This window comes from Pogona vitticeps, chromosome 4 (genome assembly GCF_051106095.1).
Source record: "Pogona vitticeps strain Pit_001003342236 chromosome 4, PviZW2.1, whole genome shotgun sequence".
NCBI lineage: Eukaryota > Metazoa > Chordata > Lepidosauria > Squamata > Agamidae > Pogona > Pogona vitticeps.
In genome coordinates this window covers 139,385,054-139,401,173 of record NC_135786.1, presented here as the reverse complement: position 1 = coordinate 139,401,173, position 16,120 = coordinate 139,385,054, and the positions used below count along the sequence as shown (strand labels likewise).

The 16,120-nt window shown below is 41.1% G+C and overlaps 1 protein-coding gene across 5 annotated transcripts in view; it reads right to left on the bottom strand.

The window, feature by feature from the left end:
* Positions 1 to 16,120, bottom strand: part of SLC12A7 (solute carrier family 12 member 7) — a 136,557-nt gene that overhangs the window by 68,088 nt on the left and 52,349 nt on the right. For 4 of the 5 annotated variants that reach the window (XM_072998467.2, XM_020797151.3, XM_072998468.2 and 1 more), the window contains exons 2-5: positions 9,913 to 10,007; positions 7,945 to 8,067; positions 6,499 to 6,645; positions 1,716 to 1,770 (exon numbers count right to left, since the gene is read on the bottom strand). In XM_072998467.2, the coding sequence (XP_072854568.2) occupies positions 1,716 to 1,770; positions 6,499 to 6,645; positions 7,945 to 8,067; positions 9,913 to 10,007 (420 nt within the window). Of the gene's footprint in view, positions 1 to 1,715; positions 1,771 to 6,498; positions 6,646 to 7,944; positions 8,068 to 9,912; positions 10,008 to 13,408; positions 13,443 to 16,120 lie in introns of those variants that run through there. The other variant, XM_078391691.1, reaches the window with a different exon arrangement.

Sequence of the window (16,120 nt, the reverse complement as noted above, 5' to 3'; positions counted from 1 at the left end):
AATGTTAGTGTGAAAACCACCATGAGATAATCATGAAAATCCTACTGTCTCTGACACTCATGTAACACAAATGGTGTCACTTTGCAGATGAATTGCCTCATGTTAACAAATCACTGTGGATATTGTCTGCTGTATACTGTATGGTTCAAATTAATATGTAACAGATGATGCCTCCAGTGATTTCTTAACTTGAGGCAATTTACCTACAAAAATACTGACATTTGTGTTACAGTTGTGGGCATAACTGAGCAAGACTTTGGCCTTTCTTTTGTGTTTGTTATACATACTGAAACCGGCTAACAGCATGATCTTTTTGAAAATATGCAACCACTAAATTAGTTTTAAGCCTTTCCCCTGGACTACCTCTTTGAAAATAACCACAAAGTTAGTTTCAAGCCATTTGTCTATGGGGAAAAATGTGTGACAGAAGCTACATGGAACATTTGACCCCATACAATATTTTATATGCTCTGTTCTTGGAGTAGGTGCTGGCAAGCATTTATTCTTTGCCTCATCATCAAGGTTGAGATAGTCAGAAACCTTGGTTACATCAGTAAAGGAGGATGACAATCTATCAAGCCTTCCGGTGTCCAGCCATCAAGCTAGTTTCCTATAGGAATATATGGTTCTTGACTTTCCAACACCAAAGGCTGCTCCATGTTAAAACTGATATGAATTGGATGCTTTGGGTTGAAAGCTACCCTGAAGAATCACTGGAAGCTTATGCTACAGCATACTCGCCCACTCCCATAGATCGCCGAAACAAATATCCAACAAACAGGCAGGAATCCAATAATAAGTCACAACCAGGGTAGGTTCACTGAATTAGCAGCCATTTGGTGAATCAGCTCCTCTGTAAGCTCCATTGATTCAAATGTGCCTATTCTAGTTGCAACTTCTTTAGTGTAGTAAGTTACAACTAGAGTAGGCCTATGTGAATCAATGGACTATATGGATGAGATGACTCACCAAATTCCCATGGGCCTGCTCTGGAATATATATGGATTTAAATATACATCCACAGGTACCCAAATGCATCTACACCTGATGTAGCACTTGATGTTCATTTAGAATGTAATAGGCATCACTACAGATATCACCTCTGCTTCTTCTGGTTTCTGTTGTTCAGAGACACTATGATTTCAGTGCTACACATCCATTTCTCTTGTTGCAGGCAAGTTCACAGTGACCTTCACAGTACATATAAAAGGTCTCAAATCCGTAATTGGCTGTCTGTTGCTAAATGGGAAGCAGGAAGTAGGTCTTTCCCATTGCTTACCCCATTATGGTACAGCAAAGCTCTTGTTAGTTGTAATGTTGCTGCAGCCTAAGAAAAGCAAAGGGGAGACCTATATACACACACACCCCCAGCTTGTCTGACAAAGAGAACATTGCTGGCAGTTACAATAAGGTAGTCTTTCATTTTCCTTGGCATGTCCTGTCTTGTTTCATCAAATCTACCTTGCTTAATCAAAGGCATGCTAAGACAAATATCATAGGCTAAGGCTAGTCTCATTATGGGAAGAAGGACACTTCCTTCTTCTAGTATCTTTCCACTGAAATATACTCTCCAAAGGGGAAGGCAATGTGTCTCTCTTGTTGTGTACTCCCCATATGCTTGCCACTTTATACAGACAGCCATTTCATTAGTATTCAAGGATCAATTGAAAAGCATATTAAACATGATTAAACATATAAATAAAGTCAGTAATTACCTGGAACCACGCCATTTGTTGCTATTGCACTCATTGATATTGCAGTTAGCATAGTCTACAAAAAAGGGATATTGGAAAATGTTACTAATAAATCTATTCATCTATCCATCTATCTATCCATTCATCCATCCAATTTGTATCCCACTCCCATTAGTGTCACAGCACTATTCTGAATGGATTACATATAAAAGAAAACAAAAATAAAACAGAAACATTAAAAACAGAAACAATAACCCTAAAAAAACCCAGATAACACCAACTAATCATATAAACCCAGAGTAGACGGAGGAAAACAGGGGAGGGAAGAAGAAGGGAAAGGAAAAAAAGGGGGGCAAGTGTTCAGCTGGGGTTGGAGTAAAAAGCCTCTCTGAAAAGCAATGTCTTTAATTGCTTCCTTAATGTCAACAGGGAGGGGGCTAGGCACAGCTCATCTGAAAGCTGGTTCCATAAAACTGGAGCCACCACAAAGAAGGCCCTCTTGTAGAGGATTTATGGGCCTCCTACAGGGTGGCCGCCTGGAGAAGCCTTAATGCGATGACATTAAGGAAAGACGCTCCACTAAATAACATGGGCCCAAAACATGGAGGGCATTGTATGTTTCAGAACCTTGAACTTGATCCAGGAGGCCACAGACAACCAGTGGAAGCAGTCCAGAACTGGAGGGACTTGGTCAAATTTGCTTGCATCCACCACCAGTCTGGCCGCTGCATTTTGGACCTGCCAAAGTCTCCAGATCAGGTTCAAGGGGAGCCCCACGTAGAGAGGACTGCAGCAATTGATCCAGGAAATGATCAGGTCCTGCACCAAAGTCCTGAGGGAGTTATTGTCTAGGTAGGGGCGAAGTTGGGCGATTAGCCAAAACTGGTTAAAGGATTATCTGAACATGGCTGCAATCTTCCAAGAAAGAGCTGGATTCAGAAGAATGCCCAAATTATGCACTTGGTCCCTAATCTGGAGGGACCTATCAGTGGCCATCCCCCCCAAGCAAAATCTCTGTTTTGTTTGGGTTCAGTTTGAGCCTGTTAGCCCTAGTCTGTTCTAGTACTACGACCAGGCAATGCTCAAGCATCTGGATGGCATCCACTGCGGAGGTGGTAACTCCAAATCTCTTGATGACCTTCCCCAACTGCTTAACATAGATGTTAAACAGAATCAGGGATAGGGCCAATCCCTGAGGAGCCCCAAAACATAGGGTCCAAGATACCAACAGCTCTCCTAGCTGAACTCTCTAGACATGGTTTAGCAATTACTACCGTCCCAAGAAACCCTGAATGCCATTCATTGGGCAAAGTTAGAGAAACTATCTTTCACATGTTCTAGGTGGTGAAGTACAGTGGTGCCTCGCTTAACGACATTAATTCGTTCCAGCGAAATCGCTGTAGAGCAAAAATATCGTAAAACGAAAATAAAAAACACATTGAAACGCATTAAAACCCGGTTAATGCGTTTCAATGGGCTAAAAACTCAATGTCCAGCGAAGATCCTCCATACGGCGGCCATTTTCTGTGCCTGTATAGCGAGGAATCCGTCCCTAAGCACAGCAGGGAGCCATTTTGAGCACCTGGTGGCCATTCTGAAAACCCGACGATCAGCTGTTTTGATCATTGTAATGCGAAGAATCGGTTCCCAAAGCAGGGAACCAATCTTCACAAAGCGAAAAAAACCCCATTTAAAACATTGTTTTGCAATCGCAATTGCGATCGCAAAAACATCGTCGTGACGCGGATTAGTCGTAATGCGGGGTAATCGTTAAGCGGGGCACAACTGTACAAGGTATGTAAAGAGATATGAACTGACTGGGGCATTATAAAGATCCCAGAGCTTGTTGTTGCCAGTAGCTATTTAACGGAGTGGAGAAGGTTCATCTGCAGGACTGCAAACTCCAGTTCATATCACTAAACTTGTGCAAACACTAGTGACAAGAAAGCCAATCTTCCTTTCTTTCTCACACTGACACATAATTCAAAAGAGAATTTGGATGTGATAGATTACTGGAAAAGGCTGAATGCCAGTTTCATACAACCGGTTGTATACAAAAAGGTAATACATATGTGTAAAACCCACTTATCAGGAAAAAAACCAAACACTTAAGTTACAACATACCAACTGTACCAGGATGACAGTTCAAGGTCAAGAGGAAAAAAAAACAGATTGGAAGAAAGCCAGACACAAGCCAGTTCCCAGACGATAACGTCTGCAGTCTTTAGACCACGTCACTACAAAGATACAGAACTCACATCTCTTGGCTCTGAACATCGGAAACAATATCTCACCTCATGAGTTGTTAGGAAATGATGTTGCTATTTAAAGTCAGAACAGTTGGAAACAAAAGGAAAGGGAAACTGTCCAAACTGGGGGCTGAGCCAATCAGCTGTTGGGGAGGGACCCATTTGTCTTCATATCCTATTATCTACAACCTCCTTAGGTGAACTGCTTCCTCTCAGAATCAGAGTCAGTCTCTCTCAGTGTCAACGTCAAAGCCAAAAATGAAAGGAGGGGGAAATATCCAAAAACTTAATGCCAGTTAAACAGCTTAACAAGGATTATATATTCTAAGTGTTTAATAGCAAGTAAATCCAGGGATATTGTAAGATCCTAATGCAGTGTAATAAAGAATTAATTGGGATAATGTTATGCTCTAAATTTTATGATGCACACAGATGGGAGAAAAGATACAAAAGCTATTTTGTTTGCTTTCCTCAAAGGCAGCAAATGGAATCTGATTTCACTTTCCCCTTCCCAAACGCTGAAAGAGGGACTGCTCAACACAAAAGAGCTGTGCTTCAAAATAATTCTTTTTCAGAATGAAGAATGTAAAACAGAACATGATGACATACAAATACGCCAGGATGTTTTAAGCTGATTTCTAGAAATCATTATTTTCAATAGTTTTCAGTCCCTGAGTGGAAAACAGATCTATACAAAACCTGTCTCTCCTCCACATGCATTTTATTTTCAAATCTATTTAAGATCAATTTACAATTAAATAACATGTCATGGCTTGGAAAACGGAATTAGAAATACAAAGCATTTTGTACACCAGACGTGTCTGAGGGATGCAGCTGACAACAATGTTACTGCTGCACAGATAAGATGTCAGGAGTTTTTGTCTGGCCATGAAATTTCACCTTTGACTATTTATGGCCCAGCCAGTATCAGATGAGGCAACAGTGGGATAAATCTAATGTTATTCCTACTGAGATTAGATCCACTGAAATTAATGGGATTTGTTATTAACTGATATAATTTAATTCCCACTGACTTCAGGTCCTAGCAAATCTAGGCAGGGCTAACACTGGATTTAGCGCAGAATGTTCACACACAACTGTAGGTTGACAGTAGATATAGAAAATTAAATTTTACATCAGCTGCTGGATAGGGAACATATCTTTAAATTAGTCTCAGATTTGGAAATCTAGTTCTTCTATTTATATTTGACACTTTCACAGGAGTTTATGTCCAAAGGTGGAAAGGATGGGTTGGGAGTATGCATACTCCCAGCCATGAATGGGCAGGTCAGGTTGGCAGGCAAGAATGTAGAAGTCTAAAGTTATTACTCCAGTCTGTGTATTGCTGGACCTGTAGACCAGATGTCATTAACATATATTAACTCTATCAAGGAACCCATAATCTGAAGCATTACTCCAGCACTAATCCAGAGTCTGCAGAAGGCAGTCTTCCCTTTACATCAAACAGCCAAAGTACAGTGTGAAGGAGTAGGACAGAGTGTGCCGTCCTCGGAAGAAGAAAGCCCGAAAGAAGAGAGTGGTTGTGCAGAAGGGATTTTAGTGGAAATAGAATGCGAGGAAGAGCCACAAAGGAGACCGACGGAAGTGTGCCTGGTTGATGAGGGAGGAGCCGAATTGGACTTGATCATGTGGGAGGAGGTGAAAGGGAAAGTATCAAATGCGCGGGAGTTCAGTTGGCTGGGGGAAGGCGAGCTGGGCAGATGCACCAACAGGGGGGTGCAGACCGACTGGCTGACAGACGTCAGGAGCCAGGCGGACCTGGCACAAGGTTTCCCAAATATAAAGAAGGAAGGAGGACTTTTGCCGGAGCCTTCTTTGCTCAGCGGACGCGGTAGGGCACATGAGCCCCTGGAATGGAGGGTCTTGGTTTTCCCGGTGGGCTACCATGGTGGGGGCCGGAGAGTTATCCGCCCGGGCCCAGAATTCCAACAGAAGCCACCAGAGGGGGATTGGGCCCGCCATCCCTGTTGTGGGACCATATGTGCCGTGCGGAGTGCGCCCCTAAGACCGTTGACGGACCGCGAACGATTCGGCCCGGCCCCTTGGTAGGGGAAGAGAGAAACCCACCAGTTGTTAGACCCAAATGATATACCCTGTTAACGGACGAAGTGTTGAAGGATCCGTTTGATCCAGTAGAGTTGAGTGTACATGCAAATAAAGTTGTTGTTTCACAAGAAATGGAATCGCCTCCGCGCCTTTTTCCCGCCTTTACTACTCAAACCCCCCCCCTCGGCCAAAGACGAACCTTGTCACATACAGTTATGTTTTTAAAATGTACTTTAAAGATAATTTCAGATCTATAAAACAGCATTATTCTTTTATGGCTGAATTTATACAAAACAGGTAAAATGCTGGCTTTCCATCAAACAACAACATTTTTGTTACTACAGCAGTAATACTGCTGCTAAGAAATATGTCTACACCAGGATAGAACCCATACTTATCACAAGGTTTGCTATAGTTTTTCCCAGCAGCTATATAAGTTACCAGGCGAGAGCAGAAATATTACTATAGATTAGAATATTTGTACTTACCCCAGCACAGCATATGAATACGATAATGAAAGATTCAAGAACACCTGCCGTTCCCACAATCCATGTCAATCGCAGGAAGAGGATAACTCCTAAAATGTTCTGTAGACAGGGCAAGTAGACACCAATGAAAGTGCCCATACGTGGAGCCTAAAAACCCATATAGAAGAGAAGAATCTGTTAGGATAATTCTATTTTGCCAAATGATTCTAAACAGAAATGTCATCCTAAAATTGTGATCCAACCAGAAACACACATCTACATATACAGTCACAGAAATGTTCTAAAACCTTTATAACACAATTTCATTTTTGTTTACTGAGAACTAAATCCCACTAAATTGAATGGAACTGACTCCTAGGCAAAGGTTTCAGAGAAGTACTGATGCTCCCCCACAGTCTCTAAATTGAGACCATACTAATGTACCAAACTAAAACCCCAATCATACCCAGCTAGCCAAGTCGTTAGCTATGGAATCATGGGTACTCTAGTATAATCTCTGGAGGATGCCAGCCTGAGGAAGGCTGGTCCAGGTATACACTCCACAAAAATGTCATCTTCAACTGCTTCCTGATGAATTAGATGCAATTGAGTTTCAACTCTGCTGCCATTGAGAGAGGAATGCCACAAAAAAAAAAAGGTTTATGAACTAATAATCTGGCTGGATAGCTCATCTAGTAAGAGCACTAGGGGCCAGGAGTTTGGGTCTCACTGCACCTGAGAGGAAAAGAACCAGTCTTTGTAGCTCTAGGGAAGCTGCACAGTCTGGAGTGTCATCAGAAGGCAGCAGTGGTAATCATTTCTGAGTAATTTATCCCTGGGGAATTTTGGCAAGGGTCACTTTAAGTCCGAATTAACTTGTTCACATACAATTCACTGGCTCTAATTAATAATATTTCCCTTTTAATATGCCCTATGGCTACCACGAAGGATGATTCTACAGCTCAATGACCAGGGACCAACATTTTACAGAGTTGTATTCGCAAGGTCTCAGATAAAGGAATACAGACTCCATCAGCCACTGGCTCATGATGAGCTTCAATTGCTCTGACAAACTGATGGGCAGGAATTCTTTCTTTCTTTTTCCTTCTCAGCTGCAACACTTACTCCAGAGTCACATGGCTTTTGCAACTCAGTCTCCTATGTATGAACAGTCACTCTTCCCAGTAAATGGAACAAGACAGAGAGGAAATAGACTAAATCCATATGCCTTTGACTAAACACCTTGGGGTGGGGGGGATGTAACTTTTGGTACTGTTGATAATTTACTTTTTTTCTGAGTAAAAATTTGCCTGTAACACAGTTACCAAGAAAAATAAGTCACCTATTTCACTACATTGTTTTACACACTTTATACTGTTGCACATAGCCAAATTCCCCAGGACAGAAACCATATCTCTGAAGTTTGTAACAAACATTACTGATTGCAAATATGTTTTAACCTTTTACCTTAATTTCCTTCCGTTTACTATCTTCATCTTCTTCATGTTCTACTACTCCCTGAGTAACATTGGTATAATTGGCTAGCTTATTAAGAAGAGATGATACCATGGGGTTGCTATCCATTTCTTCCTGTTATTTTGAGAGGGGGGAAAAAGAGGAAGAGTACTTTTTACAACAGAAGTCAGAATAAGCAGAACCATGTATCAGAAGTAAAACTTTCAGCAACACACAAGTCAGTGTGAAAGGAAAACACTACATTAATAAAGCAGTATTACTTTATAATATATTACTTTTTATTATATTTTATATTCATAGAAAACTAAAATATATAAACAGATGATGGTATCAATTGTCAGAATTATTCTGAATAAAACTCCAGGCTCAAATCTCCTAGAATCTTTTTAAGCACAGAAAACTGACGACATAACAATTGTTAGAAGACTGAGTTCTATATACCAGTCAACCCTTGACTTACAAACGTCCCTACATGCGAACTTTTCGATTTACGAACGGCTCCATTCGCAAAAATTGGCATACGAGGTCGAGGCTCCGTTCGCAAGTCAATGCCATTTTTTTTGTGAATGGAGCCGTTCATCGCCTTCGGAGGTCTCAAAGGGCTTCTTCCGATGTCAGGGGGAAAGCCCTTTGAGAGCTCCGAAGGCAAAAAGGCAGGGAAAAAGGGCAGGAAATTTGAATTTCCAGCCCTTTCTCCCTGCCTTTTTGCCTTCGGAGCTCTCAAACGGCTTCCTTCGATGTTGGAAGGAAAGCCCTTTGACACCTCCGAAGGTGCTGATCACGGTGGCGGGGACCTCCAGGGAGGTCTCCCATGGTGGTGGGCAAGCCCTGGGAGACCTTCTTGGGGGTCCCCGCAGCCGCGATTGGCACCTTCGGAGCTCTCAAAGGGCTTCCTCTGATGTCGGTCGGAAAGCCCTTTAAGAGCTCCGAAGGTAATTTTTTGAAATGCTGGAATGGATTAATTCCATTCCCATGCATTTCAATGGAAAATGGTACTTCAACTTACGAACTTTTCAATGTATGAACGCTGTTCCAAAATGGATTAAGTTCGTAAGTCGAGGTACCACTGTAATTCTTTAAGATATATTTTAAAAATATTCTTGCATGTTATCTAGAACTGAAAAAGACTACAAAACTCCCTTTCAGGTTGCAAGGCTCTCTAGGGTTCCCTTTTCCTCATGATAAATCCTTTGGGAGCTTTAGGAAGAAAGAGGGGAACTATTAATAGCCAAAAATCGCCACAGCTAGGATCAAGCAGTGGTGATCCAACAGCAATTTTTGGCTCTGCCCCCTATTCCAAGACTCCCAAAGGCTTCACCAAGGCAAAAGAGAGCCCTAGGGAGCCTTGGGATTTAAAAGGAAGGGGGCACAGAAAGCTTTCAATTAATATAAATTAAATATTCCTGTTGCCAAATGATGACAAGTTACACCAAGGATTCCAGACAGTGGTTGAAATCCTGTTTTGTAACTGTGCAACCGGATGTCAGCCTATGTGTTTTACAAGAATACACAGGAGGCACAGCTGTAGCCAGGAGCATGTTCACATTCTTCTTTAACCTTTGGATAAAACACTGAGCTTAATTAAGTTGCAACAAACACAGGGTAAGACTGCATCAACTGTGGCAACTTTTTGGAAACAAAAAATTTACAACGGCTCTTCCAAAGCTCGCACAGTCTCCTTTTTATCATAGGAAGACGTTGGGGGACATGGGATGGGGAGAGTATTTTAATTTATTTTTATTTTATTTATTCGATTTTTACCCCTCCCCTCTAGACAGCGTCTACTCGGGGCGGCTACTCAGAGTGTTTAATTTATAAACGCTCCCACCACCAGGATAATTGCACAGCAGATTTCAAACAAATGGAGCAAGTATTACTTCTTCAATACTATACATCTATAAAACATATCTAATTTTGCATTAGCAACAGGGATCTGTAGAAATAAGCTATTAACATTACCTCAAAAAGAGCCATATTTTTCCCTTCATAAATGTTTGCTCTCTCCATGCTTGCATTATTGATAAATGGACTACTTTCTCTTGGAATCGCATCACCTATGAAACAAAGAAAGATGTAATCAGAACATGTGAATTGTGCCTACAAATCCATCAGTAAGACTGTGGTTTATTTCTACAAAACAGAACTGTACTAGCTTTAGCTTGCATCCAACTAGGTGAAATGCATGACGTATATTTTGATACTCAACTTTAAAAGAAATTGAGGCATTAAAACACATATTAGTCAATAAACTCAAAAATGTCTTGCCTGCTTTTCCTTAACTAATACTCACTGCCATTACAATCTGATAGGAAACAAGTATATAGATGACCAAGTACTGCATTGATGAGAAACTTCATCACTAAAGTCTAAAGTCACTTCAGCAGTTTGGGTTCCCAAACGCAGCAGTTTGCTATTCCACACTCCCTACCCCAAACTATTAACACACATCTGCTGCAGTCAATTAATCTACTGTTATATCTATGTATTGTCCATAGAAAACCACTTCTATAGCTCCGTCTCAGTGCCAGTGTGGTGTAGCAGCTGTAGCATCAGAGCAGGATTCAGAAGACATGAGAGAAAGTCCCTGCTTGGCCATGGGAACTTATTGGGAGGTGGCAGCAATAGTGAAACACTCCTTTTTGAATCCCAAAACTCCTGTTAGGCTCACCAAGGGTCAGAAACGATTTGGCAGCATGTCATAGCAAGAACTTTCTGTCTATATTCTGTGTTGCAAAGTAGTCACAAAAAATTTAAAATGCACATGGAGTTCTATAAGAGATACTTTGTACATGCCATGGGCATTTATGACAAAGCTCAGATATGGCATGGTATTAAGATCCAATACTTTAATAATCACATGCTTTCATTTCACTCAGTATTCAAACTCGACATGAAGCAACTTCCTCCCCTGCCCACATCTCACATGATACATGAAGGGAGACATTGCTCTATAATATATGACAAGTTATCACTCATTATGCTCCATGACTCAGATGTCTCACCAGAAAGACTCTACAAACAGTGCTTCTCAAACCATTTGATGTGCAGACTGCTGAGTGCCCTTTACGCTGGTATGTTAAGGACTGGAGCAAGACTGCCAACTTAGAAGACATTGAAAAAAGTTTGAATTGAAATGAATACTTTTAATGAAAACATTAAAGATATTGCATACACACACACACACACAAAAGCAAAAAAGTTACTAATATATATTTAATAAGCATGCTGAAACTAAAACATTTAACATTTGGTGAACTTCAGTTCATCCATGCATATAGTTTCCATATTTGTTTATCGAGTACATCTGATTCAAGAAATAAGGTATGTCTATGTGCATGACTCTCCTGAGAAATCTATATGTGGAACAGGAAGTAACAGTTAGAACTGGATACGGAACAACTGATTGGTTCAAAATTGGGAATGGAGTACAACAAGGCTGGTCTCACTACTTATTTAACGTATATGCAGAATACATCATGTGAAAGGCTGGACTGGATGAATCCCAAACCGGAATTAAGATTGCTGGAAGAAATATCAACAACCTCCGATATGCAGATGATACCACTCTGATGGCAGAAAGTGAGGAGGAATTAAAGAACCTCTTAATGAGGGTGAAAGAGGAGAGCATAAAAATGGTCTGAAGTTCAACATCAAAAAAACTAAGATCATGGCCACTGATCCCATCACCTCCTGGCAAATAGAAGGGGAAGATATGGAGGCCGTGACAGATTTTACTTTCTTGGGCTCCATGATCACTGCGGATGGAGACAGCAGCCATGAAATTAAAAGACGCTGGCTTCTTGGGAGGAAAGTGATGACAAACCTAGACAGCATCTTAAAAAGCAGAGACATCACCTTGCCAACAAAGGTCCGAATAGTCAAAGCTATGGTTTTTCCATTAGCAATGTATGGAAGGTTAGAGCTGGACCATAAAGAAGGCTGACCGCCAAAGAATTGATGCTTTTGAATTGTGGTGCTGGAGGAGACTCGAGAGTCCCCTGGACTGCAAAGAGAACAAACCTATCCATTCTAAAGGAAATCAACCCTGAGTGCTCACTGGAAGGACAGATCCTGAAGCTGAGGCTCCAATACTTTGGCCATCTCAGGAGAAGAGAAGTCTCCCTGGAAAAGCCCCTGATGTTGGGAAAGTGTGAGGGCAAGAGGAAAAGGGGACGACAGAGGATGAGATGGTTGGACAGTGTCACCGAAGCTACCAACATGAATTTGACCCAACTCCGGTAGGCAGTGGAAGACAGGAGAGCCTGGCATGCTCTGGTCCATGGGATCACGAAGAGTCGGACATGACTTAACGACTAAACAACAACATGTGCATGACACTCTCCTCATCCCACACAACATGGTATCCTGTGGAGTACTGGAACATACCAACTATGGCACTATACCATAACAATACTGTGTGTACTGTGTGCTGTCAAGTTGGAAACAATTTATAGTAACCCTAAACAAGCTTTCTAAGTAAATGCCATATTTAAAGAGTGGTTTTTATCAAGGCTACTGCTCCCCAATGAGTAGTAAGCAGAGATTTGAATCCAAATCTCCTGCTTCTTAGTCTATTACTACACCACACTAGGTATCCTATATCAGTATCAATCTCTTGGAAACATATTTCTTGCTCTCCTGGCAACTCATAGTGGATCAGTAACTGGTGGTTCACAGACCAGCACTGGGCAACAGACCACCATTTTGAGAAACGCTGGGTCTACAATCCTTGCCCAACTTAAGTTGAACTGCCAACTGTGAAAGAGCCAGCCACTGCCTTCTTTTATAGTACAAAGCAGTGTGTGTTTTTTTTACTTTAACTGCCACATTTAAATGCCTCTTTTTGCCTTTGTCAGAGTCAAACTAAAATGAAGATTGCTTTTCCTTCTAAAAGAAACTGCAAAATCAAGACAATTCACTCTTGTCCCTTTCCTACTTTCATGAAACCTGACAGTCTAAGCCCAGGTATATTTTTCATACAAATTCTGCTAGTCTGCTCAACCCTGGCTCTGGGAGACAGGAAACTGAATGAAATTTCTCTTTATTCAATTTATCTCTTTTGTTACACATTCAGTGCCACAAAATAAGTCATTGCTGTATGAACCAAAGACCTTTCATCCAGTTCTTCTTTCCAAAAATACTATAACTATCAAAGAATGTAAGCCATTAATTAAAAAAAATACAGCTCAGATTAGCATTACAACACACATTTATGAACTGTACAGCAATAAAAACACTTTCAGTGCTTTGCCTGGACTTGTTATATGAGTAATGCTTCAAAACATCAACACCACAATGAAGACTTAACAACATAATAAAGTGACATATTTAGTTTTTTAAAGGTGGACAAAGGAAATCTTCTAACCATTTTGTAGTGGTAGATAAAACAGTTGCTGAGTAGCAGAACAGTTTCAGACTAATAAACTTATTTTATGTCAACAAGGCACTACTGTACCTGTATCCACTTGCGGCATGCTATTATCAGAGAATTCTTTTTACTCCTTACAGGTACCGACTGAAGTTAGGCAAATGTTCAGCATTAAAATCATATTGGAGATGGATTTATAGGCAACACCCTTCACCTAAAATGAATATTTCCCTTCGGTGTAATTAATGGCAACAGAAGCCGATCTGATCTATAAGTGGTGAACATTTTTGCACTTGTTTGTTATAAAATATTTATTATTTATTTTTATGACAATTCAAAGCAAAGCTCTCTAAGGAATCAGCAATAAAATGCAACATGAACAAGCAAAATTAAACAAGAAATATATACTGTATAAAATGTAAACCAATCAACAGAACATAATTCATATCTTAAAATGCAAACCAAGGCAATTCCAGATACATACAGTATATAGTTCGCTTTAAATCTCTCTGAAATAAGAAAGTTTTCATCACTATCTAAAAAGCAGTCTACAGAGCAGATCTCAGTAACTGTGGCAACCTATTGTACAGAAAGCAGGCAAATTCATGAAGAAATCTTTAGGCAATTTCAAAGCACTATGGGCTAAATCCAATTGTTAACCTCAACTAAACTAGGCCCAATAAAATAATGAGGCTAACTTAAATGTGGATTAAGAAGTCTAATTCATTTGATAGCGATGGAAATTATTTGCCCTACACATACCGTATATTCACTCTGCCCCTCAGGGACTGTCACAGACTCTAAAAAACCCTCTACCCTAAATCTAACATGAAAAACTGTTTCTCAAGAAGTAGTTTAAACTAAGGCCTAAAATAAACCCTGTGTTATGTGCTGTCAAGCCCTCCAAGAGTCCTTGATGAGGTCCAGGTCATTTCACATGGTGTTTATGAAGGGGGGGTGTTTAAAAAAATTAATGTAAACAATGGCATGAAGAAAATCTGTAAAATGAACAAGAGTTTAATTTTATACTCTATTTATATACTTAGGATTCAAGTGGAAGACCATGAGCCCTTGACTAGGATGAGGCACCCCCGGCAAGAGGCCCTGCTGGACTCCCCTCTTACAAGGTCTGGTCTAACTTACAATAACCCTAATTAGGTTTTCAAGGTTAGATATTTAAGAAGTGGTTTTTGCCTCTGCCAGCCCTATGTGGATTCCCATAGCTGAGCAAGGATTGAAGCCTAGTTTTCCTGAGTCCTAATCCATCATTCTACACAGTACATAACGGGTACTCAATAAGGACCTTAAAGAGGGCAAACCTGAGTATACATGCTGGATACCACTACTGTAGAAGACCTTACTCCTTCTCTTTGAAGGAGCACATTTTTCAGATTCTGGGTCTTGAGCACCGGCAGATCTTGATGTCAGCTGACACTGCAGGACCAAAGCCACTTCAAGTGTACTTCAAAACTTCAGTCAGTAGTGATCAAACAGGTGGACACAAAAAACAACATAACTAGAGAAGGGGGTATTCGTATTCATGTATCAATATCCTCCCACAGGTACAGATAACGAGGATCTGCCCCCCTGGGGCCAGACCGACCACTCACAATTCCGCTGCTGTTGTGAGCTCTGCAGAACCTTCCTATCGCTCCGTTGCTCAAGATGGATTAGTCACTCTGCAACCTGACAGAGAGGCTCATCATCCCACCGTCTGCCAGAACTGGCTAGTCTATCGCGAGCAATGTGAGCAGCTCTGCAGAGCTGGTGGCAGCGGCGGAATCATGACCGGTCAGTCTGGCCCCAGGGGGCCGGACCCTCGTTATCTGCACCTGTGGGGGGATATTCATATACGAATAACCCCATCTTTAAACATAACAATTTTTTCAGATTATTTTGAAAAATAACACTGTATGGTTGTAATCAAGGTTCCCTCCAAGGTATGTGACTCTACCCTCCTCTGCACAGGATTCCTCCTCTTCCGTGCACCGACAGTGATCGTTTCCAACCCCTTTGGTTCTGATCACCACAGAATCCTGGGGGGTAGGTGGACTTGCATGGGGCAGAGTCATATGTGGGGGCAAAGCAACATTGCAACATGGTTGCAATGGTTATTAATACTGTACATCACTTCTCCTGCCTCTTGGATTCTAAAACATCTATAGGAGCCTCGTGGCACAATGGTTAAACTGCTGCACTGCAGCCAAAACTGTGCTCACGACCTGGGGTTCAATCCCAGGTAGCCGACTCAAGGCTGACTCAGCCTTCTATCCTTCCAAGGTCAGTAAAATGAGTACTCAGCTTGCTGGGGGGGGGGGGCAATGTGTAGCCTGCATAATTAACTTGTAAACCACCCAGAGAGTGCTTGAAGTGCTATGGGGTGATATATAAGCAGCACACTTTGCTTTAAACCACTTTGCTTTAAACAATTCTGCATAAACGTCTGGCTCAAATATTTATTGAAACTTAGCATTCATTTTCAACCTAACTACAGTTAAGGCTACAATTTTTCTCCTTATAATTAACCATTACCTTCTTCCCTTTGTCTGGTTTGTTCCCATTCTTTCTAAATATATACCTTTCAAGAAATGCAACCCCTCTTTTAACTTTCTCTTCAGCCTAATCATACTCTATCACTGTAAAAAGGAGATAGTATGTATTTAATAGAGCAATACATAACACCCTAACCAGAATATGACTTTTGATTACAGGACACAGACATTTGAGGCACAAGGCCAGCGGCATACCTTAAGTATATCTCAGTCTCGACATCATTTAATGCTATGCAGCTGTTTATTA